Consider the following 27,581-nt stretch of genomic DNA (forward strand, 5'->3'; position numbering starts at 1 on the left):
ATTCTACAAGTACCACATCAACTCAATAGCAAGAATATTGACTATAGCTTTCAACGACCTCCTCACAAATAAGAAAGAAATCCCCACAAAATTCAAAGAAGGAGTAATAACAACAATATTCAAAAAAGGAGATGAACTAAACATTTCAAATAGAAGACCAATCACCCTTCTCAATACAGATTACAAAATTTTAAGCAAAATTCTCAACAGTAGATTATTAGATATCACCAGTAAAATTATCAACAAATTTCAAAACGGCTTTGTTCCAAACAGGTTCATCCAAGACAATATTCAGATCATGAAGGAAGTAATAGAAATAAGTAACAAAAGAAAGAACAATACACTCATTACCTTTTACGATTTTAACAAAGCATTCGATTCAATCAGCCACAAGAGTATCACAAGAACATTAGAGCATATTGGTATCCCCCCAAAATTCACAGCGATCCTACTAAACCTACTCAAAGATACTAAAAACAAAATAAAGATCAACGACTTTTTAGTCAATGGAATAACAATCAGAAGAGGAACAAAACAAGGAGACCCAATATCACCAACAATCTTTGCTCTAGTTTTAGAACCACTTCTAATAGATATCATCAATGATAATACAATCAAAGGCTTCACTCTACCAAATTCCAAATCATTAAAACTCACTGCATTTGCTGACGACATAGCAACATTTACAAACTCCACTGAAGAACTAATGAAAATTAATACTAAAATCCAAAAGTACTGCTCAGCAACATCATCATCGTTAAACAAAGAGAAAACAGTAATGATAGCAATAGGAGATAAACCACACGATCTACCATTCCAAGAGAGTACAGTCCCAGAAAGATATCTTGGCCTCAATTTCACCAAAACAGGTTTAAATTCAAAATACAACACTTTAATCCAAGAAATGAAAAACAATCTAATCAAATGGAAATCACAAGCAATAACGATGAAGGCAAAGATGACAATTCTCAAAACATACGTTCTATCCAAATTAACATACCATCAATACATGGATAATCTAAATGAAGAACAAATTGAGGAAATCAATAACATGACCAGATGGTTCTTATTCTCCTCAGTTAAGAATACATATACAGAAGAGAGAAAATACAAAACTATGATGAAAATAGACAGAGCATATGCAGATTGGAAAGAAGGAGGCATAAAATTATGGGATATAGAACTAAGACATATAGCATTCAAAATCTGGTACATGAACAGGCTACTCCATAACAACTACAACAACAACAACAATACCTTACAAGAATGGTACATGGAGCAATTAAGTAGAAAAAAAGCCCACACTTCAACCCTCAACGATATGTGCAGACACTGGGGTGTATTCAGAGTCAAATTTTACCAAAACCATCCAAAGATAAATGAACTTCCAGACTGTATAAGAAACGACAATGACGAACCACTAAAACTGAAAGAAATTTACGAACTCATGATCAAAGACAGACACCCAACACCAAGAAGAACAGAATGGCAGAAGTTATGGGCGGTGAGATACAACACAGCAATACACAAAGTATTCATAAACATCAACAGCATTTCTCACCAAAAAGGTAGAAACACCCTCTTCAGATTCTTCTCAAGATCACTTCCAGGTATCAACCACGAAAGAGACACCAGATGCAAGATCTGTGGCCACCTATTCAGAGACCCTTATTCTCACCTCTTCACTCTATGCCAAGATATCCTAGATATTGAAAAAACCATCATATCAACAGTTAACAAATTATCATTCATCAAAATCCACAGATGGTCAATGGATACCTTAGACATATCAAAATACAACAGAACTGAGAGAATCTTCCCCAATCTCATAGGAATAATAGCACACCAATTATGGAAGATAATCTGTCACAAATTGTTCAACACTGATGAAAGCAAACCAGAGCCAAAATTCGAACAAAAGGTCATAGAAACAGAATTACTAAATCTCATCGAAACTGAAAAATTCATCACACTAAAGAAAATCAAACACGACGAAGCAATACTAAAAAACACCAATCAAGATCTTCACAAATACAAATTCAACAAAGCCTGGCAAACCCCAGCAGCTCCGAACCCTCTTCCAATTTAAGTAGTAGTAAAAAAAAAAAAAAAAAAAAAAAAAAAAAAAAAAAAAAAAAAAAAAAAAAAAATATAATATAGTTTAAAAAATTTAATACAATTGAATAATAAAAATAAAACCGTTTAACAAACACCGCCGAAAAGACACAAGGACATTCCTTGAAGGTCTGATCACAGGTAAAAAAAAAAAAAAGAAAAAGGATCTAAAGAAACTCTGTGTTCCTTGAATACCAGTTGAATATAACCAAAAATATCAACATATAACAATATAAAAATTTAAAAATTTAAAAATTTAAAAATGTAATAAAATATAACAATACACCGCTTTTAGGTAAAAAAAAAAAAAAAACTTGAATACCAGTTGATATTTTAAAAATACAACTATTATTTAATTATTATTCATTTAAAAAAAAAAAAAAAAAAAAAAAAAACAATTACATCTTTCTTTTTAAAAAAAACAAAATTATGTAATCTAAACTAAAATAATATCTGTATTTAAATCTAATCAAATAATTGTATTTTAAAAATTAAATATCATAAATAAACCTATTAATTACTGTTTACTTCCTTTAATGGAAAAAAAAAATTCAATAGCTTTAATATTATTTCATCCATTATATTATCTATTAAATCTTCCTGATACGAATCCTTTCTGATTATTGTTAATAATTTTTGGGAGTATGTATATTAATCTATTATTAATTGCTTTAGATTGAATCAAATAATCTTTTTTTGGAAACAACTAATAAAAAAAAAAAAAAAACAAACTTTAATAAAATTTTATTTTTTTTATTTTTATTTTTATTTTTATTGATAAAATTAATTGATCAATAACCAATCTTTGATTCAAAAAAAAAAAAAGGAAGATAATGATTATCAAAAAAAAAAAAAAAAAAAAAAAAAAAAAAAAAAAAAAGGTTTTGGAAATAATAATTATTATTAAAAGTTTAAATTGGTTTTCCACAAGATGAACAAAAACGTGCAGTTTGAACTAAAATTTTTGAACCACAACCTGAACAAAAGTTTTTATGAGCATAAGAATGAGAAGGTGGGGGTGGAATTGGTGACGGAGTAGGAGTTGGTCTATATGGTGCTGGTGGTGGTGATGAATAAGCTGTTGTTTGATGATGATAGGCTGTTGGTGGTGGTGGAGGTGGAGGTGTAGTTGTATAATGGTATGTTACAGTTGTTGTGGTTGTTGTAGTTTTTGGATGATCATGATGGTGATGATGTTTATGTTTATCCTTCTCTTTATCTTTATCTTTATGAAGTGCTGATCCTCTAACTTCATTTCTTAAATCATCAACCCATTTCTATAAATAAATAAAAAAAAAAGATTAAATTAATTAAAATTTAAAAAAAAAGAATAAAAATGAAAAAAAAAAATAAAAAAAAAAAATATCTTGTGGGAAATATCTTTTTTTTTTTTTTTTTTTTTTTTTGGATATTTAAAAGAAATCAAATATATATAAAAAAATAATACCTCTAAAAAATCCTTTTTCTTTTCTTTTTTCTCTTTATGTTCTTTATGTTCTTTATGCTCTTTATGTTCTTTGTGTTCTTTATGATGGTGATGAGTTTTACATTCTTTTTCTTTTTTTAGGTCCAATTCTTTTTTATTGTGGTGGCAACCTGGGCCATGAATGCAAGTAGTTGGTGCTGAATGATGGTGATGGGATGGTGAGTGATAAGATGATGGTGGTGGTGGTGGTGGTGGTGAATGGTAATGAGAAGAGGATGATGATAAACCTGAATTTGATGCATAGCCAGTTGTTGAAACATAGCCAGGTGCTTGAGTTTGAGTGGTGCCTGGACCAACTGTAGTTCCTGGACGTCTATATGGTGTTGCCATTTTTTAATTAGACTTAAATTAGTTTAGATTTTAATTTGTTCAAAAATATTTGGTGTGGGAAAAAAAAAAAAATTATTTGTGTGATGGAAAAAAAAAAAATTATTTGTTTGTGGTTTTTTTTTTTCTATTTTTATAATTTTTTTTTTACAAAAAAAAAAAAAACTAATTGATGTGATTTCTTTATTTTTAAAAAGTTTACGATAATGTTACAAAATAATATAATAAAAATACAAATTATTTTAAAAAGAGAGAAAAAATAAAATAAAAAAAAGAAAAAAATAAAATAAAAAAAAAAAATTAAAAAAAAAAAAAAAAATTAAAATAAAAGGAGTTGGTGGTCTGAAAATGTTTTAAAAGAATTGTTTTTTATTTTTTTATTTTTTTTTTTGATTAGTTTATGATAAAAATGTCAAAAAATTGACATTCATGCTGTGATGTTGTCTCTTGCATGCAATATTAATATGATTATTCTTCTTGGTTTGTTTTTCTAAAATAGAAAAGTTTAGGTGTTAGGATTTTTTTTTTTTTTTTTTTTTTTTTTTTTAGATATTTTTTTTTTACCTTTTTCTATTTCCAAGTGGAATATTATCATATGGGTATTGTAAATCTAATTGTTTTGGTTTTCTTCCTTTAGATACTGCTATCTTATTACATATATAATTTTTTTTTTTTTACCACACACCATTTGTTAGTTTTTTTTTTTTTTTTATAAGAAACTGAGATTTAATTCAAAAATTTGATACTTACTGATGGTGGTGGTGGAAGAGAATAGGATGGAATTGGTGGTGAGTTAACATCATGACCTAAATTATTATTAACAACACTATTATTATTGTTATTGTTAACTGTTTCATTAAACATTATATTTGGAATTGAAGTTGGACTTTGATCTAAAAGAAAATTTGGTTCATCTAAAAACTCTGTTTGTTGTTTTAGTTTTTGTTGAGGTAGCAATTGTTGCTGTTGTTGTTGAAGTTGTTGTTGCTGTTGTTGTTGTTGTTGTTGTTGTTGTTGTTGTTGTTGTTGTTGTTGTTGTTGTTGTTGTTGTTGTTGTTGTTGTTGTTGTTGTTGTTGTTGTTGTTGTTGTAATGATTGAATTTGTTGAGATTGATTCTGTAATTGATTATTTAATGAAGTTATTAATTCTTCTAAATTATCCTTTTCAAGTTTTATTTGATTAAAATTTATTGTTAAATTTTCAATTTGAGATTGTTTATCTTGTTCACTTTTAATGATTTGATTTAATTCCAATTGTAATGATTTATTTTGATTTTCAATTGAATCAACATGTGATTGTAAAGAATGATTCTTTTGAATGACTTCAGTGGAATCTTTTGAAAGAGTTGAAAACTCTTGAAGTAATGATTCTTTTTCATTTAATAATGAATTGAACTTTTCCAAAGTATCTTGTTTTTCTTTTTCTAATTGATTGATTTTCTTTAATGAGTTTGCTTGAATTTCTTGTGAATTTTTTTTAAATTCTTGATCAATTGAATGAATTCTTTTATTATAATCATCAATGGTTTGATCTTTTGAGAAAATTTGATCCGATAGATTATCCCTTTCGAATGTTAACTTTTCAAATTTCAATTGTAAATTATTAAATTTCTCTTTATCTAAAGCATAATGATTCTCCATTGCTTGATTCTTTTTCTCCAATGAATTGATTTTAGAATGAAGATCTTTAATTGATTCATCTCTTTCCAATAATTCTGATTTCAATATTGTTATATCACCCTCTTTATTTTGTAAATCTAATTTTGTTGTTGTTAAATCATTTGTTAATTGGTTGATTGTTTTAGTGGATTTTTCTTTTAACTCCTCTAATTCCATTTCTTTGTTTGAACGATCAGATTCAATTGATTTTTGTTTATTGATTAAATATTTTAATTCACCTTCAATCTTACTATAATCTAATTTATTCTTTAATATTGTATTATTTAAATTATCAACTTCATTATCATGATTCTTTTTAAATTCCTTTAAATCTATAGAGATTTGTTGTAAAGTTTGTTCCTTTTCATTGGTTTTCTCTTTTAAATCACATAGTTCAATTTCCAATCTTTCATTTAACTTTAATAAACTATCTCTTTGTTCATTTAAATCCATTAAATTCTTTTCAGATTTTGAAATATCATCCTCCATTGAGAGTAATTTATTTTGCAATAATTTAATTGTTGTTTGATTTTCTGTTGACATTACACCAGTGGTTTTAAATTGAAATTGAATCTTTGAAAATGTATTATCCAATTCATTAAATCTCATTTGTAATGCATACTTTTGAACTGATAATTTCTTAAAAGTTTCAATTGATTTTAATAATTTCTTATTTGCAATCTCTAAATCTTCATTTAATGAATCAATTGTTACTTGATTATTAAAATGTCTATTTTCAATCTCTCCAACAGTTTTAAGAATATTATAAAATAATGTTTGTGTTACATCAATATTATTATCAATTGTTATTGAATTAATTATATCATCATTATTTTTATTATTATTATTTTGATTATTATTTTGATTATTATTTTGATTATTATTTTGATTATTATTATTATTATTATTATTTTGATTATTTTGATTATTTTGATTATTATTGATATTTGGTAACGATTGTTTGGTTGATAAATTTTTAAAATTTGATGTAAAGAGTCCAGCATTATTCATAAAACTATTAGTAACAGTTGTTGTACTATTTTGTGTATTAAATAATATTGATGATGGTTGTTCATTGGTAAAATCATCAAATAGTTGATGGTGTTGCTGTTGTTGTTGCTGTTGTTGTTGTTGGTGTTGTGGTTGTTGTATTATTTCCTCATCATAGTATAGTAATTGGTCTTGGATATCTTCTTGTTGCTCAACACTAAGATGGTATTCTGGTAAATCAGATTTACTATTGAAATCATCTTGAAGATCTAAACTAAGATTTGAATTTTGTAAATATAATGTTGAATCAAATGATTTTTGTGGAATAAATGGGTCTTCATTATCTATTAAAAATGATGACGAATTAATTTCAGTTTGATCCATTGAAACTGGTGATAGTTCTGCAGTATCTTTAACCCTATTTGGGATTGGTGTATCTTTATAATTTGGTGAGCTATCTGAATTATATTGTTCAAACTGTTCAAATTGTTCATGTTGTTGCTGTTGTTGATGTTGTTGTTGTTGTTGTTGTTGTTGTTGTTGTTGTTGTTGTTGTTGTTGTTGTTGTTGTTGTTTACGTAAAATAGAAGAAGAGTGTAAACTATTGTTTAATTTAAAATCACTTAGAGATAATGGTTTAGAATTAATTTTTGATTCAGAACTATTGACTCTACCAGGTGAATTATTGTTTTTTGTTAATTTAGTTTGAAAATTACTATTTGGTTGAGTAATTTTTTCATTTGATTGTTGTGGTTGGATTATTTGTTGTATATTATTTCCTTCAACTTGTGGTCTACTTGTTTTAAAATCGCTAAGAGATAATGGGTTATGTTGTTGTGCTTTATTATCAGAATTTCCACCATATACAATATTTTGTTTATTGGATTTTAATGGTGTTGTTTGATTATTTTTTTTATTTTGATTTACTCTCTGTTGTTGTTGTATTTGTAGTATTTGTTGCTGTGGTTGTGTTTGTTGCTGTGGTTGTGGTTGTTGTTGTGGTTGTACTGGCTTTGGTTGTGATTGTTGTTGTTGTTGTTGTTGTTGTTGTTGTTGTTGTTGTTGTTGTTGTTGTTGTTGTTGTTGTTGTTGTTGTTGTTGTTGTTGTTGTTGTTGTGGTTGTTGGATGAATGATCTTTGTTCTACATTAATTTTTGATTTATTAGAAACTTGCTCTTGTTGTTGTTGGTGCTGTTGTTGTTGATGTTGTTGTTGAGATATTTGTCTTATATTTATATTTCTATTATTAAAAAGAGACATTTTCTCACTATAGTTTCTTTCTTATTGAATAAAACTATAAAGAATATTTTTTTTTTTTTTTAATTAATTTAACCCATTTTTTAAAATGACTTGGCATAAAAGGCCTTATTTATATATTAATTTATTTATTTTAATTTTATATTTGGTTGTTTTTTCATTTCCACAAAAAAAAGGGAAAAATGAACAAAAAAAAAAAAAAAATAAAAAAAAAAAATTAAAAAAAAATTTTAAAAAATTCAAAATAAATCATTTTTCATTTGAAATAAAATTGTACATATAAATAAATAAATAAAATAAAATAAATAAAAGTTCATAATAAAATGAATATATATGATGATGATCAATGTATAAAATGTAATAGCGGGTTATATTTAAACCCAAATATGAGATTATTAACATCTCCTTGTGGTCATAAATAGTAAGTCAACCCCCAACACATCTACACATACATATATAATATTCACTTTATCATAATAATTAAATTTTTATATATTTTCTTTATTTAGTTGTGAATCATGTGTACAATTAGCATATATGAAAGATTCTGTCATACAATGTCTTGGATGTACAGCACAAATTAGGAAACAGAGTTTTATGAATCAAAGATATGATGATACAGGTTTAGAAAAAGAAAATTCAATTAGAAAAAAATACTTAAAAGAGTAATTATAATAATAATAATAATAATAATAATAATAATAATAATAATAATAATAATAATAATAATAATAATAATAATAATAATAATAATAATAATAACATTAATAAATCACTCCTTCTTTCTAAAATTTTTTTTTTTTTTTAATTTTTTTATTATTATTATTATTATTACTATAGATTTAATAAAACTAGAAAAGATTTTAATAGTTTAGTTGAATATAATAATTTTTTAGAAATGGTAGAGGATTTAATATTTGATGCGATTGAAGGAGGAGATTTAGCAACAGCATCAGAATTAAAATTAAAAGAATATCAAAAAGCGAATCAAGCATCAATTGCAACTAATAAGAAAGCAAAAGAAGAAGAGGATACATTAATAGCATCAAGAATTGCAGATGAACAAAGATTAATTGCAGAGAAAAGGAATAAATTTTTAGCTGAAGATCAAAAAGAACAAAATTCAAAGAAATTAGAGAGTCAAAAAGCAATGGATGATTTAGCAAAAGGTAAAATTAGTGCAAAAGAATTAAAAGAAATCGATAAAAAGAAAGCTGCAGCCTCTGCTGCTAAATTGGCCGCTGCTGCAGCTGCCGCTTCAATGGTAAATGAACCATTACCACCAATTCATGAAACTGATAATAAACAATCATTCACATACCAACCACAAAATAAACAACAGCAACAGCAACAACAACAAGGACCAACAAATCAACAATTACAACAACAACAACAAGTACTTTTACAAATGCAATTTAATGAACCTCAGCCATTGGGTGAATTCAAATATGATGAAATGGCACTTAAAAATCTAATACCAACACCTCAACAATCCGATGTTGCTGGTTTTAAACAAAAATATATTAGACAAAGAGCTTTTGAAGAAGCTTTTCAATATTTATAAATAAAATTAATTATAAAGAAAAAAACAAAATGAATAATTAAATAATCGATATGAATTTATTTTTGATTTTATTTTATTTTTGTAAATTTTTTTTTTTTTTTTTTTCTTAAAATATCGTAATACAAATGCTTGGGGGATTTTAGATATTTTTTTTTTTTTTAAAGTTTTGAAGATAATAATGGGAAATCTTCAACAACAGTTCTACGAAGATCATTAATTTGATGTTTAGATTGTGGAGATTTTTTATATTTTGATAATCTTTCAGCCAATTCTTTTAAGAGACCATCTTTATCTTGATATGGTGGTAAGAGTTGAAGATATTCTTCTGGAGCTGGTTTTCTTCTTTGATTTTGTTGTTTTTGTGGTTTTTTATTTGAATTGGTTGAACGAGTAGTTCTCTTACCAACTACTTCTTCGAGTCTCTTTCTTTCGACGACTTTCATTTGTTCGAATAATTGAATGCTATTACTTAAGATTTCCATTGAACAAGATTCATAAAAGTTTAATTTACCCTCTTCAAACATCTTTTCAGAGAACCAACCCATACGTTGGAGGAATTGATTCTTTTTGATACACATTTCTGGTTGAATTGAAAAGAGTGTTAAAATACCTGCCATGTAACCCTCAATTAATGGATAGAAAAGATTTGCATAGAAACCACAAGCACCTTCACTCTTTACACCATAACAAGATGTGGTGCCACTAACCTCTTTACTAATGATACCTCTTGAAACCATACGATTAATCTCTTTAAGAATAAATTCATCAGTATCATAACCTGGTTGATTAACAAATTCTTGTGATAAAACTTTTGCTAAAAATCTAACTTCAGTAATTAAAGTTTCTTGATCAACTGAATTTAAATTTAATGTGGTGGTTGTTGTTGTTGAAACATTATTTGTATTAATAGTTGATTGTTGTACTGCTGCTGCTGCTGGTTGTTCAATTGTTGATCTTGATTGTAAAATTGATAAAATTACTAAAGATACTAAACCATCCCAAAGGAATAAATGTAATAATTGATTTCTATAGAAATTTAAAACTAAAATATTCTTTCTATAGTTCTTATTGGTTACACCCAATTGAGCAGAACCAGGTTCATACATATTTCTACGTTTTGAAACTAAATTACTCAAGAGTTTAAGTGAATGATCAACTAAAGCATCGGAAGGACCCTCGAAAGCTACATCACCACCACGTGCGAAAATTTCTTCACGTATCCATTCAACCTTTGAAATTAACTCTTCACGATTAATACCACGACGGAATGATAAAAGAATGGTAGCAACAGCTGATGTAGTTGTAATAATAGCTGATTTATTTAAATCTCTAACTACTTGATAACCAAGATCTTGAATTAATAAACGACGATCATCATCATTATTAAATGGATCAAAGTATGTACCAATTGAACGAGTATCTGGTTTACTAATTTGAGTTTCAAAATCACCTTCACTAATATTTGCACTATTTGTATTAACAACTGGTTTAATTATATTTGATTGTTCATCACTATTTGTATTATTATTATTATTATTATTATTATTATTTGTACTGGTATTATTACTATTTGTATTGTTATTGTTATTATTATTATTATTAATATTATATGATAATGGATTTAAACGACGTAATGATGAAATTTCATTTGATTTATCTTCAGAATATTGTTTAATTGAAATTGGTGGAGTGAAAACAACATTAATTCTACCGAAATTCATTTTTAAAACTTTTGAAGCACGTAATAAACCATTGAATGACTCTTTGGTTTTACTTTCACCCATCATTTCATTTGAGTAGAGTTCACCTTCTAATACCTTTTCATAGGAGATACCAATTGGTACGATATGGACATCTTGAACACGATTTTCAAAGAATGGTTGACAAACCATTGAAAGTAAACCCATCTTTGGATGTAATGATTTACCAGTACGTGATCTTTTACCTTCGATAAAGAATTCCATTGGTTGATTATCAATGACCAATCTTTGAACATATTCGGAAAAGATAGCCCAATACAATGAATCACCATGGAAAGTTCTACGAAGGAAGAAAGCACCAGCATTTCTAAAGAACCAACGAACGATGATGATTGATAAAAAGTCTTCACCTGCTGCAATATGTGGTAATGGTAAATTGTATTCAAAGAAGATGTAAGAGATGATTAAGAAATCAATGTAAGAACGATGAGTTGGTATCAAGACCACTGGTGATTTCTTGATGGCTTCACGAATGAGTTCAATACCTTTCTCGTCAACGTGGATTCCTTGATAGATTTTTCTCCAAACTTTCTTTAAGAACCAACCTAAAACTCTGACAACTGAAACGTTGAGATTCGATTGCATTCTCTCCATGATTTGATTGGCACGCTTCTCAATCTCTGACACCAACACTCCCTCCTCACGGGAGACCTTCTCCATAGCTTGTTGAACACGTGGTGAATTCATAACCAATGAACGAATTTCAGTGGGTGCTCTTGGTGGTAATGGAGTTTGTGTTACATGACGATAGGATGTCGATGCCCAACTAATATCAGCAAATACCCATTGGAAGAAACCACTTTGGTTCACATCGGATTTGGTGATGATTGAGGTATTCAATAACTCGGTTGGTGGACGAACTCCCTCCTCTTTCATAACGTATTTATGTAAACCAAAACAAAAGTAACAAAAGTATGATTGCCAATTGATCTCTGCTGCATCACAATTGTATTTAACTCTATCTTCGCCATCCAATAGATCTTGATATACCTTTTCCAATGCTGTCACTGAAAATACCCATTCATGAGCTGTGAAATGTTTAAATGTATCACAAATTAATCTTGCTGCTCTTGTCATCTTTTTGAATCCTTCTGCTTTAGTCTTTGTATCTTCACTACCTGTCAATGTTGATAACACTTGTAACAATGCACTTGGTACACCATATCTCATAAAGAAATGAGCTTCATACATAACTGTACTACTATGGAATGAAAATTGTGATCTTGCAATTGATTTCTTTGGTGTATGATTTCTCCAATATTCTGTAACATAATGTGAAATTCTATTCCATGCAACTGGATTTCTATGACTAGTACCAATCTAGATTTAATTAAAAAAAAAAAAATTATTTAAATGTTAGAATTATTATTTTTTTTTTTTTTTTAAAAAAAAAAAAAAATTATTTTACTTACTTGATGAATTTTTAAAACATTTTGATTACCAATTGCAACAGCAGAAGCAATTAAAGCATTAGCAACATGATCAACTGGTACGATATCAGCAACCATACGACCATCACCTTTCATAAATTGAACGAGACCAACACCACAATAGAGCATAACGGCACCAATAGCAGCAACAGAATCAACCCAACCTGGTACTGGTTCTTTGAGTGAACCACCAACAATGGTTGGACGTAAGAAACACATTGGGATATCACCACGTTTTAAGGCGAGGATACGTTCGGTGATAGCTTTGGTGAAAGTGTATGTATTTGGATAGGCACCCAAGAGATTTGGTGTTATACGCTCCAATGTCTGAATATCTTGTTTCATAATTAAATCTACCATCTCCTCTGGATTGAAATCTAGTACTGGTAACTCTTCATCTAACCAACCTTCACGATTTGAATTAACGTATGCTGTTGAACAATGTACATATGCAACTACATTCTTTAAACGTTTAGATAGGTCCAACATATTCAATGACGCATAGAGATTCGATGAGATGGCCTTATCTAAACGTTCACGGAAATCAATAGATGCTGCACAATGAATGATTACATTTACTTGGTCAACAACTGTTTGATAATCTTCACTTGATAACCCTAATCCCTCCTTAGACAAATCTCCACCAATTGCTACAACCTTGTTGTGAATATGGGCGTTGAATGCTGCCTCGCCCATTTTTGCCTTGCAAGTATCCCAAATACGTGATTGCAATATGTCCTCTTCAAATCTCTCCTTTGCATTACCACGAATGATGATATAGATTTTTTCAATATCTGGTAAATCTCTTACCATCTTTTCTAATAATACTTTTCCAACAAATCCTGTTGCACCTGTAATTAATACTGTTTTACCAGCATAAAAATTTGCTAATACTACCATTTTTTTTTTTTTTTTCTTTTTTCTGATTTCTTTTCAAAAAAGGTATAAAAAATAATTTATTTATTTATTTATTATTACACAAAAAAAAAAAAAAAAAGGAAAAATTTTACTAAAGAAAAAAAAATAACACAACAATATATTAATTAATTGATGGTGATGATTTCTTTGTGTAAAATTTTTAATGTTAGTTGCAACGGAAAAAAAAAAAAAAAAAAAAATAAAAATAAAAAAAAAAATTCAGTCGAAGATTTTTTTTTTTTTTTTCAAAAATACTTAAATTTTATTTTTATTTTTAATTTTAATTTTTTTTTTTTTTTTTTGACTCTTAACTTAAGGGCAACATTGGGAAATCACTCAAAAAGGAAAAATAATGACGCAATGGTTTTTTTTTTTTTTTTTTTTATTTTATTTATTTTTAAATTAAATTATTTTTATTTTTAATAATTATTGAACTGTTTAAAAAAAAATATAATTTTTTTTTTTTTTGCTGGTTAATAAAATATTTTGGTTTTTTTTTTTTTTATTATCCAAAACAGAAAAAAAAAATTATTTCCAATTTACCAAAATCTATTTTTAATTTAGATATACCTAGCGGTAGTATCTCAAATTTTGTATTAATCCCATATTCCATAGAACAGATGTATAAAATAAAAAAAATAAAAAAATTTAATACCACATAAAAAATTTATTACAATTCGTCTGATTTTTATTATTAACTTATATAGTAATTTTTTGGCCAATATAAAAATAGGGGAGATAATATAACAATAATAATAAATTGAATCTGAACAACATGCATGTCTAATTTTTAAATCTGGTTCTAAATCATTAACGAGTGGACCATATTGACCAATGATTTCTTCTGATGATGTTGTTGTTGATAATGTTAATCCTTCAATATCTTTTTTTAAATTTAATGATAATTCAACTGTAGTAATGAAATTATAATCCATGGATTATAATTTCTTTTTCCCTAAAATATATATATGTATATACATTAATAAATATCGAATTTATTATAAAATTAAAATTAAAAATAATTATAATGAGTAATTACCTTTGATTAAATAATAAATTTTTTGCTCTTTTTACATAATATAAAAATTGCCATTATTTGATAAATAAATTCCATTTTTCTTTACATTAGATCTTTGTTAAACTCTTCTCATATATGCATCTTTTTTTTATAATAAAAAAAAAAAAAAAAAAAAAAAAAAAAAAAAATTTAATACCACATAAAAAATTTAAATTAATAATATTTTATTAATTAAATTGATATTATTTTTTTTAAAAAAAATTAATTGAAATATTAAATCAATAATATGCAGCAGCCCCTCGCCTGATTTTTTTTTTTTTTTTTTGATTTTTTTTTTTTTGATTTTTTTTTTTTTTGATTTTTTTTTTTTTTTTGAAATTTAAATTTTAAAATTTTAATTTTCGCTTTTTATTTTTTTTTTTTTTCTTCTCTTTTTTTTTTTCAATTGTTTATTTATTCACCAAAATGCTTTCATTCAAATTCGCCAAATCTGCCTCAAAGGTTATTGGAAATAGAAATTTCCACTCAAGTTCTGCTTCTTTAGCAAATGTAAGTATATATTTTATTATTATTATTTTTTTTGCATTTTGCATTTTGCATTTTGTATTTTTTTTTATTTCTATAAATAAATAAAAAATACAATCAACAAGAATATTAATATGTTTTTTTAAATCTCTTAATAAATATTACACATAAAAAAAAAAAAAAAAAAAAAAAAAAAATAATCAAACCACCACCAAAAAAAAAAAAAAAAAAAAAAAAAAATTTCAAAATAATATTATTATTCAATTTTTTTTTTTAAATAGACAACTAAATTATTTATTAATGGTAAATTTGTTGAATCAAAAACTAAAGAATGGCTCGAAGTTAGAAATCCAGCCACTCAAGAACTTGTAACTAAAGTACCAGTTTCAACTAAAGAAGAGATGGAGGCCGCAGTTAAAGCAGCATCAGATGCTTTCCCAGCATGGAGAGATACATCAGTTTCAAACAGATCAAGAATCATTAGCAACTATAAGAATTTAATCAATAAAAATATGGATAAAATTGCAGCAATCATTACAGAAGAACAAGGTAAAACCCTCCCAGACGCAAAGGGTGATGTTTTCAGAGGTTTAGAAGTTGTTGAACATTCAGTCAATGTTGCATCATTAATGATGGGTGAAACCGTTGAAAATGTTTCAAAGAATGTCGATATCTATTCATACGTTCAACCATTAGGTGTTTGTGCAGGTATCACTCCATTCAATTTCCCAGCAATGATTCCATTATGGATGTTCCCATTAGCAATTGCATGTGGTAACACTTTTGTTTTGAAACCATCAGAACGTGTACCATCAGCATCCATGTTTTTAGTTCAACTCGCACAAGAAGCTGGTGTACCAGATGGTGTTGTCAATGTTATTCATGGTGGTAAAGAAGCTGTAAACTTTATTTGTGATGCTCCAGAAGTTAGAGCCATCTCATTCGTTGGTGCCGATCAAGCTGGTCGTCATATTCACGCTCGTGGTACTGCCAATGGTAAACGTGTACAATCTAACATGGCTGCTAAAAATCACGCCACCATCGTCCCAGATGCCCATAAAGAACGTACTTTAGATGCATTGACTGGTGCTGCTTTTGGTGCCTCTGGTCAACGTTGTATGGCTTTAAGTGCTGCTGTATTCGTTGGTGAATCTAAAAATTGGATTCCAGAATTAGCTGAACGTGCCAAGAAATTAAAGGTTGCAGGTGGTGCTGCACCAGGTGCTGATTTAGGTCCAGTGATTTCAGCAGCCTCAAAACAAAGAATTCACGAACTCATTCAATCTGGTATTGATGAAGGTGCCAAATGTATTTTAGATGGTCGTAACGTTGTCGTTGATCCAGAATTTTCAAAGGGTAACTTTGTTGGTCCAACCATTCTCACTGATGTCAAACCACATATGAGATGTTACAAAGAGGAAATCTTTGGTCCAGTTTTAGTTTGTCTCAATGTTGATACTGTCGATCAAGCCATTCAACTCATCAATGCTAACCCATACGGTAATGGTACTGCTGTCTTCACCTCATCTGGTGCTGTCGCTCGTAAATATCAACGTGAAATCGATGTTGGTCAAGTTGGTATCAATTTACCAATCCCAGTTCCACTTCCATTCTTCTCCTTCACTGGTTCTCGTGGTTCTTTTGTTGGTGCTGGTCACTTCTACGGTAAGACTGGTGTTCAATTCTTTACTCAAATTAAAACAATCACTTCAAACTGGAGAGATGATGATATTTCACACGGTGTTTCTTCATCAATGAATATGCCAATTTTAGGTAAAAATTAAAAATTTAATTAATTAAAAAATATAATAAAAAAATAATGGTAATGGTAATAATAAAGAAATAAAAAAAAAAAAAAAAAAAAAAAAAAAAAAAAAAAAAAAAAATTAATTTTAAAAAATATATAATATATTATTATGTTTTATTTAAATATTTTATAACCAATTTGTAAATATTGAATTGATGATGGAATATTTAAAAGTTTATTATCACCATTTTTCTTTAATGATAATAATTGATCAATTGTTATAAGATTATTTTCAACCATTTGTTTTTAAAATATATTCATCTGTTAATTTTAATGGTTGATTTAATCTGAATGGTAAATTTAATGATTTTAATGATTTTGGGAAAAAGTTGATATCTAATATATTGAAACTTTCTATTTTAAATGCACTATAATCTCTATAGGTATCAACGTAGTTAAGATATGTTAAACTTTTTGGAAAACAATTATTAAAACTTTATGTTTACCAAGTGTAAGTTCCAATATTTCTAAATTTGGTGGCAATGTGTTGATAGTTAATAATGGTATTACTGGAGCATTTATAAATGAAAGTTTAGTTAAATTTAAAAGTTTGTTTAATGATTCATCTTCAATTTTAACAAAAAAACAACATTCAATTTTAAAATTAATAACACTTTGAGGAATCATCTCTTTTAATATCAAATGAACTATAGTTAGTGTTTAGTCTGAGATTAGGAGTTGTTAGTGAGTTTGGTATAGAGAATGGTGGAATTTGACCATGAGTATCCAAATTTAAAGTTTTTAAATTCTTTGGTAAAAAACTTAACAATTGTCTTTCTTGACCTGGTTTTAAAATAATGCCAATTGATAAAGTTTCAATTTTATTAAGAGGAACATCATTTGCACAAAAAATTTAAATAAAAGGATATTCATCACCACCATATGGAATAGATTGTTCTTTTAAGATTTTGGAAGTATTTTTCATTTAAATAACTCGGATCTGTTGAAATATGAAAACTTATTTTCTCAATAGTTTCTGGAATTAGTGATGAGATGTTTTTAGTTTCATCTAATATCAAATCAAACATTACATTCTTGACTGAAGTAACTGATTTTGGTAATGTTGATATATTGTTGAACCAGTATTATAGTTTTTAGAGTAAATCACAGTTGAAACACCCATTGGTATTATAATACCATCAATTGTACCTTCATGATCAACAAATGAAACTATTTCTAATGCACCATAAAATGGTAAATCATGATCAAATGAAACTTTTTCTAATACACCACAAAATTGTAAATCACCACATCCTATTTTCTCTAAACCAGTATACTTTATATATTGTATATATTCTCTCTCTTTATATTCAATTAATTCATTCCTTGAGGAAAATATTTTACATTTATTTTTATTATAAATTTCCTATAAATATCTTAATGGTAAAAGATTTTTTATTTTTTTATTTTTTTATTTTTTTTTTCACCAAGGTTATTAATAATATAATATTTATTATTTATTTTTTTTTTTTTGTTTTTTGGTATTAAAATTTTTTTTCTTTTGGTTTTTTTTTTTTTTTTTTTTTTTTTTAAAAAAATAATTTATTTCATCACCCAAGCAATCCAATCTTTTTTAAAAAAAAAAAAATTCTAATATTTATTTAAATATTCTATTATCAATTTGTAAATATTGAATTGATGATGGAATGTTTAAAGGTTTATTTTTACTTTTATTTATTAATAATAATTGATAAATTGTTAAACAATTATCAATTTCATTTTCAATTAAAAGATTATTAATAGTTTTTTGAATTAATAAATTATTTGTACTATCTGAACTTTTAATTAAAAATTTAAGAGTTTTTATAGAATTTGGTAATACATCAATATATTTCGGATCATTTAATAAATAAATACAATATTCATTTGGTAATATTAAAGTTTGAATATTATTTGGAATTGAATTTTTTAAAAGATTTTGTTTGAATATAGATTGAGTGAAACGACAAACTTCACCAATTTGTAAATAAGTTAATGAATCTGGCAAATCACCAATATTAATTGGTTGATTAAAAAAATATCCAATTTTTAATGATTCGACATTTCTTGGTATTAAAAAACCAGGTATAAATTTGTTTTTATTTTGAAATATTGATTGAATTGCAGTTTTAAATGAACCATTTGATTTTAGAATATATTCATCTGTTAATTTCAATGGTTGATTAAATGAGAATGGTAAATTTAATGATTTTAATGATTTTGGAAATGAGTTGGAATCAAGCATTTGAAAACCAGGTGAACCATGTGTTTCATATGACCAACTTTCTTGACTAACAAAATTAAGTTGAGTTAAACTTTCTGGGAAACAATTCTTTTCAAATGTTAATCTTTCAAGACGTAAACTTAAATTTAACTTTTTTAAATTTGGTGGTAATCCATTTGAGACTAATCCTGGTTTTATATTAGCTTTAATAAATGAAAGTTCAGTTAAATTTAAAAGATTATTTAGTGAATCTCTTTCAATTGAACAATAATTATTTGTACATTCTATTGTTAATTTAGTAACACTTTGAGGAATCATATGTTTTTTAATTTCCACCAGTGGGTTATGATATGAGAATTTTAAATTAAGAATAGTTAATGAATTTGTTAAAGAATCTCTTTCAATTGAAATAAAACGTGAACAATCTATTTTAAGACTAGTAACACTTTGAGGAATCATATCCCTTTTAATTTGAACTGGATCATTATATGGTAGTCTAATGTTAAGAATGGTTATTGAATTTGGTAAAGAGAATGGTGTAATTTTACCATGCATTTCCAAATCTAAAATTTTTAAATTTTTTGGTAAAAAGCTAAGCAATTCAGTTTCCTTATCTGGTTCTAAATAAATATCAATTTTTAAATACTCAACCGAATCAAGAACTTCACCATTTTCAAAATAAAACGATTTACTATTATGACTAAAACCAGAACTTAGAATTGATAATGCTTTTAAAGATTTTGGAAAAATATTTCCTTTTAAAAAATTTGGATTTAAAAAATCATGAAAAGATATCTTTTCAATTGTTTCTGGTATTGGTGATGATGAGGTATCTATTGGTGAATTAAGCATTACGTTTTCGACTGAAGTAACTGATTTTGGTAATGTCGATAATATTGTTTCACAAACAGACAGGCTTGGATAAATTACAGTTGAAACACCCATTGGTATTATAATACCATCAATAATACCATTATAATTTGTAATTGAAACTTTTTCTAATATACCATAAAATGGTAAATCACCATATTCTATTTTCTCTAAACCAGAATACTCTATAAATTCTATATATTCTCTCTCTTTATATTCAATTAATTTATTTCTTGAATAGAATGTTTTACATTTATTTTCCTTATAAATTCTAACATATTTAAATATAATTTGATTTATATAAATATTATTAAAAACTTTAAAAAATAATTCATTATTTTCTTTCATTTATGTTTTTTTTTTTTTTTTTTTTTATTATTTTTTAAACTGAAAAAATAATAAAAAAAAAAAAAAAAAAATGAAAATAAAATAAAAAAAAAAATCATATATATCATGATACATATCATTTTAAATTTCATTTTTTTTTTTTTAAACAGCACATTTTGCATTTGTATCTGGATCAAATAGAAATAAATAATTTTTTTAAAAAAAAAAAAAAAATAAAAATAACAACTTTTCTTTTTTTTTTTATAGGTTAATACACTTATTTATTTTTATATTTATTTAATATTACATTGCGAGTTTTTTTTTTTTTTTTTTTTAATATAAATAATTTAATTTAAATTAAATTAATAAAACAAAAGAAATGAAAATAACAATTAAAGATAATGGTGAAATAAGAGTTGTTGCTGATGAAGGTGCTTCAGTTTCTTCTGGTGTGCTGGTTGGTTTTGGAGTTGGAGATGGGGTGGCTGTTTCAGTTGGAGTTGGAGATGGGGTGGCTGTATCAGTTGGAGTTGGAGTGTCTGGAATTGTATAGGTTGTAGAGGTTGTGGCTTCAGTTTTAATAGTTGGATCTGAAGCAAAGTTTTTATAGTTTGTAACGACTAAATTAATAGTACCACTACCAGCTTCAACTGGACAAATGATTGATTCACCATTTGAATCTGGAGCACAAACTATATCAGTAGTATTTTGGTCAACAACAATCGAAACATGGGCATTGTTTAAAAAGATACCTGAAATTGTAATACTTCCACCATTGTGAGGTGCTTGAGTGACACTATTTATAACCGGAGTAACTAATAAAGTTGATGTGACAACATTTGAGATACCAGCTTTCAAATTGAATTGAATTTCACCTTCTGGAAGAGCATGTGGAAGAGTTATAACAATCTTTTCATTTGTACCAGTGATTACAAGGTTTGTTGGGCTTGAGGTTCCCATGGTTAAAGAAATTTGAGTGAAATCAGTACCAGTATTGGTTGTTGAGATCTCAACAGAGTCATTGACTTGTTTTGTTGAAGTAATGGTTGGTGGGTTATATGTAAAAGTTATTGGTTGTTGATTACCTTGATTGTCTAAATAAATCATATCGACACCTGTTGAAGCTTTAGCAGTTATAGTATTTGATGATTCATAAACTGAACGAGTAGTAAAAATAACATGACAATTTGTTCCATCATCTTGAACAGTCAATCCTGTATAGATATGACTTCCCATTGTAACACTAGCTGTAGTACCAAAGTATTTACCAGTGACGGTTACATTGGTTGGTGTGAGATCAAAAGCTAATGGGGTGATTGATGTAATGGTTGGAGAAAACACTGATTTGGAAGTTACAATTGTTGAAAAGCCAAATGGTTGAATGAGTTCAAGATTAAGTAGACCACCAGCGATTGTATTTGGCACGAGGAAATAAATTGTTGGGGATACTGAATCAGCAGTAACAGATAACATAGCAGAGTTAATAGAGTCGTTCACATTTAATTTGTATCCAGATATATTGGATGGTCCATCAACTAAAATCATACCAATTCTTCCATTATTTGGAAATATTGTTGAAAGAGTTGGAGGTGTATATTTAAAAAGACCATTACCACCTGTAGATGGTACACCACCAACCTTTACAATAACATCAAAATTTGAATTTCCTGGAGCTAATTGAGCAGAAAATTGGCATTGTAACGATGCGGTATTGGCTACAATAACTGGATCACAGGTCTGGCCACCAATAGTTACAACTGGAGTTCCTGTAAATCCAGTACCTGTAATGGTAATATATGTTGGAACACCAAATTTTCCATTTGAAACAGCTGTTATTGTTGGAGCTGAATGTGCACTATTTAAAATATTATATAATATTATCAATACTAATAAAAATTTCATTTTTATTTTATTTTATTTTATATTAAATATATTTTCTTTTTTTTTAAAACAATAATTATAATATATTTTTTTTTTTTTTTTTTTTCTATCTTATTATTTATAAATAATTTATTTTTAATTGTATTATTTGGTTTTTATTAATGGATCTAAAATGAATTTATAAAATTTTAATTTAAAAAAAAAAAAAAAAAAAAGAATAATAAAATAAAAAAAATAAAAATAATTAAAAAAAAAAAAAAAAAAAAAAAAGTTACTATCTCAAAACATTGATTTAAAATCTCAGATAAATCACACCACCCCCTAATTTTTTTTTTTTGAAAATTGAAAAATCATGGAGGCAGGTCCACTTCCAGATCCCAAAATACCACTCCATTTTTTTTATTTTTAGGAAAATTCAAATCCACCTTTAATTTTTTAATTTTTTTTTTTTTTAATAAAAAAACCCGAACTTTTTTAACCTTTTTTTTTTTAATTTTAAATAATTTTAAATTCCCCCACTGTTTTTTTTTTAAAATTTCAAATCTTACAATTTTTTTTACATGGTTTAAATTTCAGATCAAACTTTTTAAAATTTGAAGGGGGAAAAAAAAAAAAATTAAAAAAATTAAAAAAAAAAAAAAACCAATCGATATATTCCCCCAGAAAAGTAACCACACAAAAACTATTAAAAGATAAATTAATACGTTTATTTTAATTATTTATTATTTTTTTTTTTCCAATGGTTTGTGTGGTGTGAAAATGTAAAGATATGAAAAAAAGAAATTTTTTTTTTTTTTTTCAAATCGATATTTATTGCGATTAACCCTGTGGTATCTGTGTGGTTTTTTTTTTAATTTTTTTTTTTTTTTTTTTTTTTTTTTTTTTGCTTATTAGTGTACAATTTTATTTTTTTAATCATTTTTTGACCTAATTTATTTTTTATTTTTTATTTTTTTTCTAATCCCAATACACATTAATTATTATTTATATAATATTATTAATTTTTGATTGTTTGAACATAATATGAAAAATAAAATAAAAAATTTATTCCTTAATTTTATTATTTGTTTTGACCAATGACAACCCTGTCAAATTTTTGGTTAGATCTTTTTAAATAAAAATAAAAATCTTGTGAATATTTTCACTTTTTTTTTTTTTTTTTTTTTTTTTTATCTCTTTAAAAATGTCAAAAGAACAATTGATTTTGAAGATGAATCATATTCATGTATGTTTGATACATCAAAAAATTTAAAAGAATTAAGAGAATCTGAAAAAATTAGAGACGAATATTATTTTACACATAGAAATTCTATGGTTAAAAAGGATGATGAATTCTAAATTGAAATTAATTTAATTTTAAAAGATAATATAATAAAATTAAAAAAAAAAGAAAATAAACAAAAGGAAGAAAAAAAAGAAAAAGAAATTAAAGAAAATAAACAAAACGAAGAAAAAAAAGATAATAAACAAAACGAAGAAAAAAAAGAAAAAATTGAACCTGTTAAATCAACAACAGTAGAATTAATTAAAAATGAAAAAAAAATTAAAAATAAAAGAATCAATTGATCAAAAAAGTAATCAAACTGATATTGGTAATAGTTCAGAACTTACAATAAATTCAAGTAATGGTTCAAGTTGTGCTAGTGTTGATTTTTCAAAAAAAGAATTAATAATTTCAACATTATCAAATTTTTTTAACTTTAAATCTACAATAAATTCAATAGGAGAATTCATTGAACAGGATTCCATTGATTATAAAAATGAAGATATTCAATTAAAAAACCAACAAAAACTTTATTTTCAAATAAATCTTTTACATTCAATAAAAATGAACATCAATTAAGTAAATCATTAACAATTGAAGGTTCATTTAAACTTGATTCACTCTCTATATCTGCTGAAGTTAAAAGTAAATTTTCAAAAGAGTCATTAGATGTTAAAGTTGGTAAAGAAGTGTATTTAACTAGTTCAGTATCAGTACCAAGATTAGAGTTTTGCATTAATCCATTAAAGGTAAAACTAAGTGATGAATTTTATTCAAAATTAAATAATGTTGAAACTCATGGTGAATTAATTAAAGTTTTTAAAGAGTACGGTGAATTCTATCCAAAACGGTATATATTAGGAGGTATGATAACAAATCATGAAACTCAAAAATTTACAACAATTGAAAATCTAGAATCAAAACTATTATCTTTAAGTGCTGGTGTTAATGCTGCAATAGGTCCCGTTAAAGTTGGAGGTAGTGTTGGAGGTGAATCAGCAACCGATGAAAAAAAATCAAAACAAAATGAAGAAAATAGTTCAAAAAAAGATGTTATTGGAGGTGATCCAAGTAAAACAGGCTCAGAATGGGTTTCAAGTTTAAGTGATATAAATAATTGGGGTATTATTGGTATAGATGTTTATCCAATTATGGATTTAATAAAAAAGAATGATAACACATTATATAAAAAATTAGAAAAAATTAAAAATTCAATTACATTAACTTGTAATGTTAAAAAATGGAAAAGAATAGATTTTTGGGAGAGCGAAGATTTTGAATTTCAAGGTAAAAAATTTAATATTTCAATTAAAAAGATAAATGAAAGTGTTATATATCCAAGTATAAATTGTTTAGAGGAAGGAAATATGGTTATTAAATATTGTGGTCATGGAGAAGATCCAAGATACTATCAAATACAAAGTATAATATACCTTAATTTTTTAATTTATATATTTTATAAAATATAAAATTTTAACTTTTAATTTTAAAACAATATTTAGATTTTATTAAAGGTTGTGATAATGGTTCCTGTACCAATAGAGCCAGTGGTGGTGGTACAATACCTGATTCTTTTACATTCTCATTCCACATTTTTATTAAACCAGATGAAAATGATATTTGTTCATTAATTATCAAATAACACTTTTAATTAATGAATATTTTTACCCCCTCAATAAAAAAAAAAAAATAATAAAAAAAAACGAATAAATAAATAAATAGTAACCACACAAAACCTATTAAGAGATAAACTATTACGTTTATTATAATTTTTATTATTTTTTTTATTTGTTAGAATTTTTTTTATTTTTCTATATATTTTCCAAGGTGTGAATATGTGAAGATATAATTAAGATAATATTTTTTATTTTTATTTTTTATTTTTTTATTTTTTTTTAAATCGACATATATTGCGATTAACCTTTTGTTTTTTTTTTTTTTTAATTATTTTTTCTAATTATTAAAATAGGTATGAGTTAATTACATTATTTTATAAATATTTATAAAATAAAAATATTTTTATACTAATATATGTAATAAAATTATTTTTAGCATTTTTTAGATATACTATCGAGTGTATACATTGCCCAAAATATTTAACCTTTATTTGGTCAAAAATATATATATATCCAACAAATTTGATTACTATTTTTTTTTAGGTTTTACTTTTTATTGGAAATTTTTTTTTTTTAATAAAAAAAATGTACAGGTGTTCAATTTAAAATTTATACAAATAAACAATTGTAAACAATACAATAAAGTTGTGAATTTATGTTTTGTATTATTTTCACTCACTTTATCTCATTATTATAAAAATTAAATTTTTATTTTATTTTTTTTTTATTATTTATTGTTATTTCATTGTGTGTTGTTTTTTAATATTTAAATCTTTAAAAAAAAAAAATTTAAAAATATAAAATAAAAAATATTAAATAGATACAAATAATAAAATCAAAATGAAATATAAATTATTTATTTTAATAATAATTTATATTTTAAATATTTTAAATGTTAATTGCGAACAAATTATTAAATCAATTGATTCAATTTCAAGTTTACCATACAATCAAGGTGGAACAATTTTTATTTATGGTTCATTTTCAAGTTTTACTTCAAATCAAATTAAAGTAACTATTGGTGGAGAAACTAATTGTATTGTACCAAGATTTGTAAATGAAACAACAATTAATTGTATTTTCCCAAATCAAGCTAAATTAACACCAATTAATGAATTATTTAATGTTGAAATTAAAATTGTAAAAACTGGTGAAATAATTAAATCAAAAATTCCAATTTTTAAATTTAGTAAAGTATTAATAAATGATCCATGGATATTTGAAGATGTAATTTATATTTCATTAGAAAACAATGGTTTACAACCAAATAATTATTATCTTTTAATTGATGATGGCTGTCCAAATTATATTCATAATGTATTACCAAGGGATGATTCTTCAATTTATAATTTAAATTTTGAAATTCCTTCAACAGTGATTGGAAATGGTAATCAATCATTACAATTTCAATTACTAGATAACATTGGATTCACAAATTTAACATTAACATTAGAATATTCAACAAACTATACAATCCTTCCAATTCAATTACCATCACCATCAATTATTAGTTCAACAAAATCAATACCAATAACAGTTTGTGGTAATCATTTTGGTGCATTTGTAAATGTTACATATGGCACATTAATAATTAATAATTTAAAAGTAAGTCAACTTGAGAAACAACAAGAGGAAGATCAACAAAATGAAAATAATGATGATAATGATAGTAATTTTAAAAATACATGTTTTTCATTTAATGGTATTGGATTTTTATCAAGAGAATCAAATTTTAGATTTACAAATGGTAGATTTGAAGTAAAAATACCATTTAATATTACATTTTTTCCACCAACAATTAAAAAATTAACTCAATCTTTAAAACATTTAATAATGGAGACAAGTGAAACTGGAATTGATTCATCAATGTTAAAAGTTTCATTAAATATTTCAAACAATCATATTCCAATGACAATTACAAAATTTGAAGACCAAATTATTGAAGCTAGAATACCAGATGTTTTAGATATTGATTATAATTCAATATTTTTATTATCAACACCAACAACAACTATTAATTCATCATTATTAATTCAACCAATAATTGATAATACTAGTGAATTACCAATGAATGGTGGTGAAATTACAATCTATGGATCATTTATTAACAATGCTTTATTTAAATTATCATTTTCGAATTCAAGTGAAATTAATGTTATTGAATTTTCAAAAGATGTTACTAATAATAAACAATCAACATGTATCTTTAATGAAATTGAACAATTTTCAATTTGTAAACTTCCAAAACTTATTGATTTCAATATAACAAATTTAATTCAATATTCAATCTCTGCCACAAATTATATTTTTAATATTTTTAATAATGATAATATTACTGGTAGTTGTAGTAATGGTTGTAGTAGTGGTGGTGGTAGCAGTGATAATAGTTTAGAAAATAGTACTGAAAATAATACAATTATTTTAACTTCCAATAATCAAGCATCTTTTTATTTAAATTTAAAAACTAATTTGTATTTTATTTTATTTAACTTAATTATTTTAATTATAATTTTATAAATGAAAAAAATAAATAAAACAAAAAAAATAAATAAAAAATAAAAAAA

At 25.5% G+C, this 27,581-nt stretch overlaps 13 protein-coding genes across 13 annotated transcripts; 5 read left to right on the forward strand and 8 right to left on the reverse strand.

Moving 5' to 3' along the window:
- Positions 1–298: 298 nt before the first annotated feature.
- Positions 299–2,089, forward strand: DDB_G0289107 (hypothetical protein; the record flags this gene model as incomplete). The annotated part of the gene is made up of 1 exon (XM_631297.1): positions 299–2,089. One exon carries the CDS (start codon positions 299–301, stop codon positions 2,087–2,089), a length of 1,791 nt encoding a protein of 596 aa, XP_636389.1.
- Positions 2,090–3,026: 937 nt separating this feature from the next.
- Positions 3,027–3,931, reverse strand: DDB_G0289109 (hypothetical protein; the record flags this gene model as incomplete). Its single annotated transcript, XM_631298.1, has 2 exons — positions 3,027–3,392; positions 3,563–3,931. The coding sequence occupies 2 exons, from the start codon at positions 3,929–3,931 to the stop codon at positions 3,027–3,029; spliced, it is 735 nt and encodes a 244-aa protein (XP_636390.1).
- A 557-nt stretch (positions 3,932–4,488) lies between these two features.
- On the reverse strand, positions 4,489–7,837 carry DDB_G0289077 (hypothetical protein; the record flags this gene model as incomplete). Its single annotated transcript, XM_631299.1, has 2 exons — positions 4,489–4,575; positions 4,679–7,837. 2 exons carry the CDS (start codon positions 7,835–7,837, stop codon positions 4,489–4,491), a joined length of 3,246 nt encoding a protein of 1,081 aa, XP_636391.1.
- A 320-nt stretch (positions 7,838–8,157) lies between these two features.
- mnat1 (CDK-activating kinase assembly factor MAT1) lies at positions 8,158–9,398 on the forward strand (the record flags this gene model as incomplete). Its single annotated transcript, XM_631300.2, has 3 exons — positions 8,158–8,255; positions 8,344–8,499; positions 8,675–9,398. The coding sequence occupies 3 exons, from the start codon at positions 8,158–8,160 to the stop codon at positions 9,396–9,398; spliced, it is 978 nt and encodes a 325-aa protein (XP_636392.2).
- A 158-nt stretch (positions 9,399–9,556) lies between these two features.
- DDB_G0289081 (hypothetical protein) lies at positions 9,557–13,488 on the reverse strand (the record flags this gene model as incomplete). Its single annotated transcript, XM_631301.1, has 2 exons — positions 9,557–12,478; positions 12,571–13,488. 2 exons carry the CDS (start codon positions 13,486–13,488, stop codon positions 9,557–9,559), a joined length of 3,840 nt encoding a protein of 1,279 aa, XP_636393.1.
- Positions 13,489–14,102: 614 nt separating this feature from the next.
- DDB_G0289083 (hypothetical protein) lies at positions 14,103–14,441 on the reverse strand (the record flags this gene model as incomplete). Its single annotated transcript, XM_631302.1, has 1 exon — positions 14,103–14,441. The coding sequence occupies one exon, from the start codon at positions 14,439–14,441 to the stop codon at positions 14,103–14,105; it is 339 nt and encodes a 112-aa protein (XP_636394.1).
- Positions 14,442–14,989: 548 nt separating this feature from the next.
- mmsdh (methylmalonate-semialdehyde dehydrogenase) lies at positions 14,990–16,833 on the forward strand (the record flags this gene model as incomplete). The annotated part of the gene is made up of 2 exons (XM_631303.1): positions 14,990–15,073; positions 15,331–16,833. The coding sequence occupies 2 exons, from the start codon at positions 14,990–14,992 to the stop codon at positions 16,831–16,833; spliced, it is 1,587 nt and encodes a 528-aa protein (XP_636395.1).
- A 137-nt stretch (positions 16,834–16,970) lies between these two features.
- On the reverse strand, positions 16,971–17,096 carry DDB_G0289087 (hypothetical protein; the record flags this gene model as incomplete). The annotated part of the gene is made up of 1 exon (XM_631304.1): positions 16,971–17,096. One exon carries the CDS (start codon positions 17,094–17,096, stop codon positions 16,971–16,973), a length of 126 nt encoding a protein of 41 aa, XP_636396.1.
- A 165-nt stretch (positions 17,097–17,261) lies between these two features.
- DDB_G0289089 (hypothetical protein) lies at positions 17,262–17,483 on the reverse strand (the record flags this gene model as incomplete). The annotated part of the gene is made up of 1 exon (XM_631305.1): positions 17,262–17,483. One exon carries the CDS (start codon positions 17,481–17,483, stop codon positions 17,262–17,264), a length of 222 nt encoding a protein of 73 aa, XP_636397.1.
- Positions 17,484–17,883: 400 nt separating this feature from the next.
- DDB_G0289091 (hypothetical protein) lies at positions 17,884–20,264 on the reverse strand (the record flags this gene model as incomplete). Its single annotated transcript, XM_631306.1, has 4 exons — positions 17,884–18,222; positions 18,411–18,424; positions 18,525–20,200; positions 20,248–20,264. The coding sequence occupies 4 exons, from the start codon at positions 20,262–20,264 to the stop codon at positions 17,884–17,886; spliced, it is 2,046 nt and encodes a 681-aa protein (XP_636398.1).
- Positions 20,265–20,613: 349 nt separating this feature from the next.
- Positions 20,614–22,158, reverse strand: csaA (contact site A protein; the record flags this gene model as incomplete). The annotated part of the gene is made up of 1 exon (XM_631307.1): positions 20,614–22,158. One exon carries the CDS (start codon positions 22,156–22,158, stop codon positions 20,614–20,616), a length of 1,545 nt encoding a protein of 514 aa, XP_636399.1.
- Positions 22,159–23,668: 1,510 nt separating this feature from the next.
- On the forward strand, positions 23,669–25,043 carry DDB_G0289093 (hypothetical protein; the record flags this gene model as incomplete). The annotated part of the gene is made up of 3 exons (XM_631308.1): positions 23,669–23,729; positions 24,002–24,823; positions 24,904–25,043. The coding sequence occupies 3 exons, from the start codon at positions 23,669–23,671 to the stop codon at positions 25,041–25,043; spliced, it is 1,023 nt and encodes a 340-aa protein (XP_636400.1).
- An 814-nt stretch (positions 25,044–25,857) lies between these two features.
- DDB_G0289095 (hypothetical protein) lies at positions 25,858–27,534 on the forward strand (the record flags this gene model as incomplete). Its single annotated transcript, XM_631309.1, has 1 exon — positions 25,858–27,534. The coding sequence occupies one exon, from the start codon at positions 25,858–25,860 to the stop codon at positions 27,532–27,534; it is 1,677 nt and encodes a 558-aa protein (XP_636401.1).
- Positions 27,535–27,581: the final 47 nt, after the last annotated feature.

Source organism: Dictyostelium discoideum (assembly GCF_000004695.1).
Source record: "Dictyostelium discoideum AX4 chromosome 5 chromosome, whole genome shotgun sequence".
In the NCBI taxonomy this organism is placed as follows: domain Eukaryota; phylum Evosea; class Eumycetozoa; order Dictyosteliales; family Dictyosteliaceae; genus Dictyostelium; species Dictyostelium discoideum.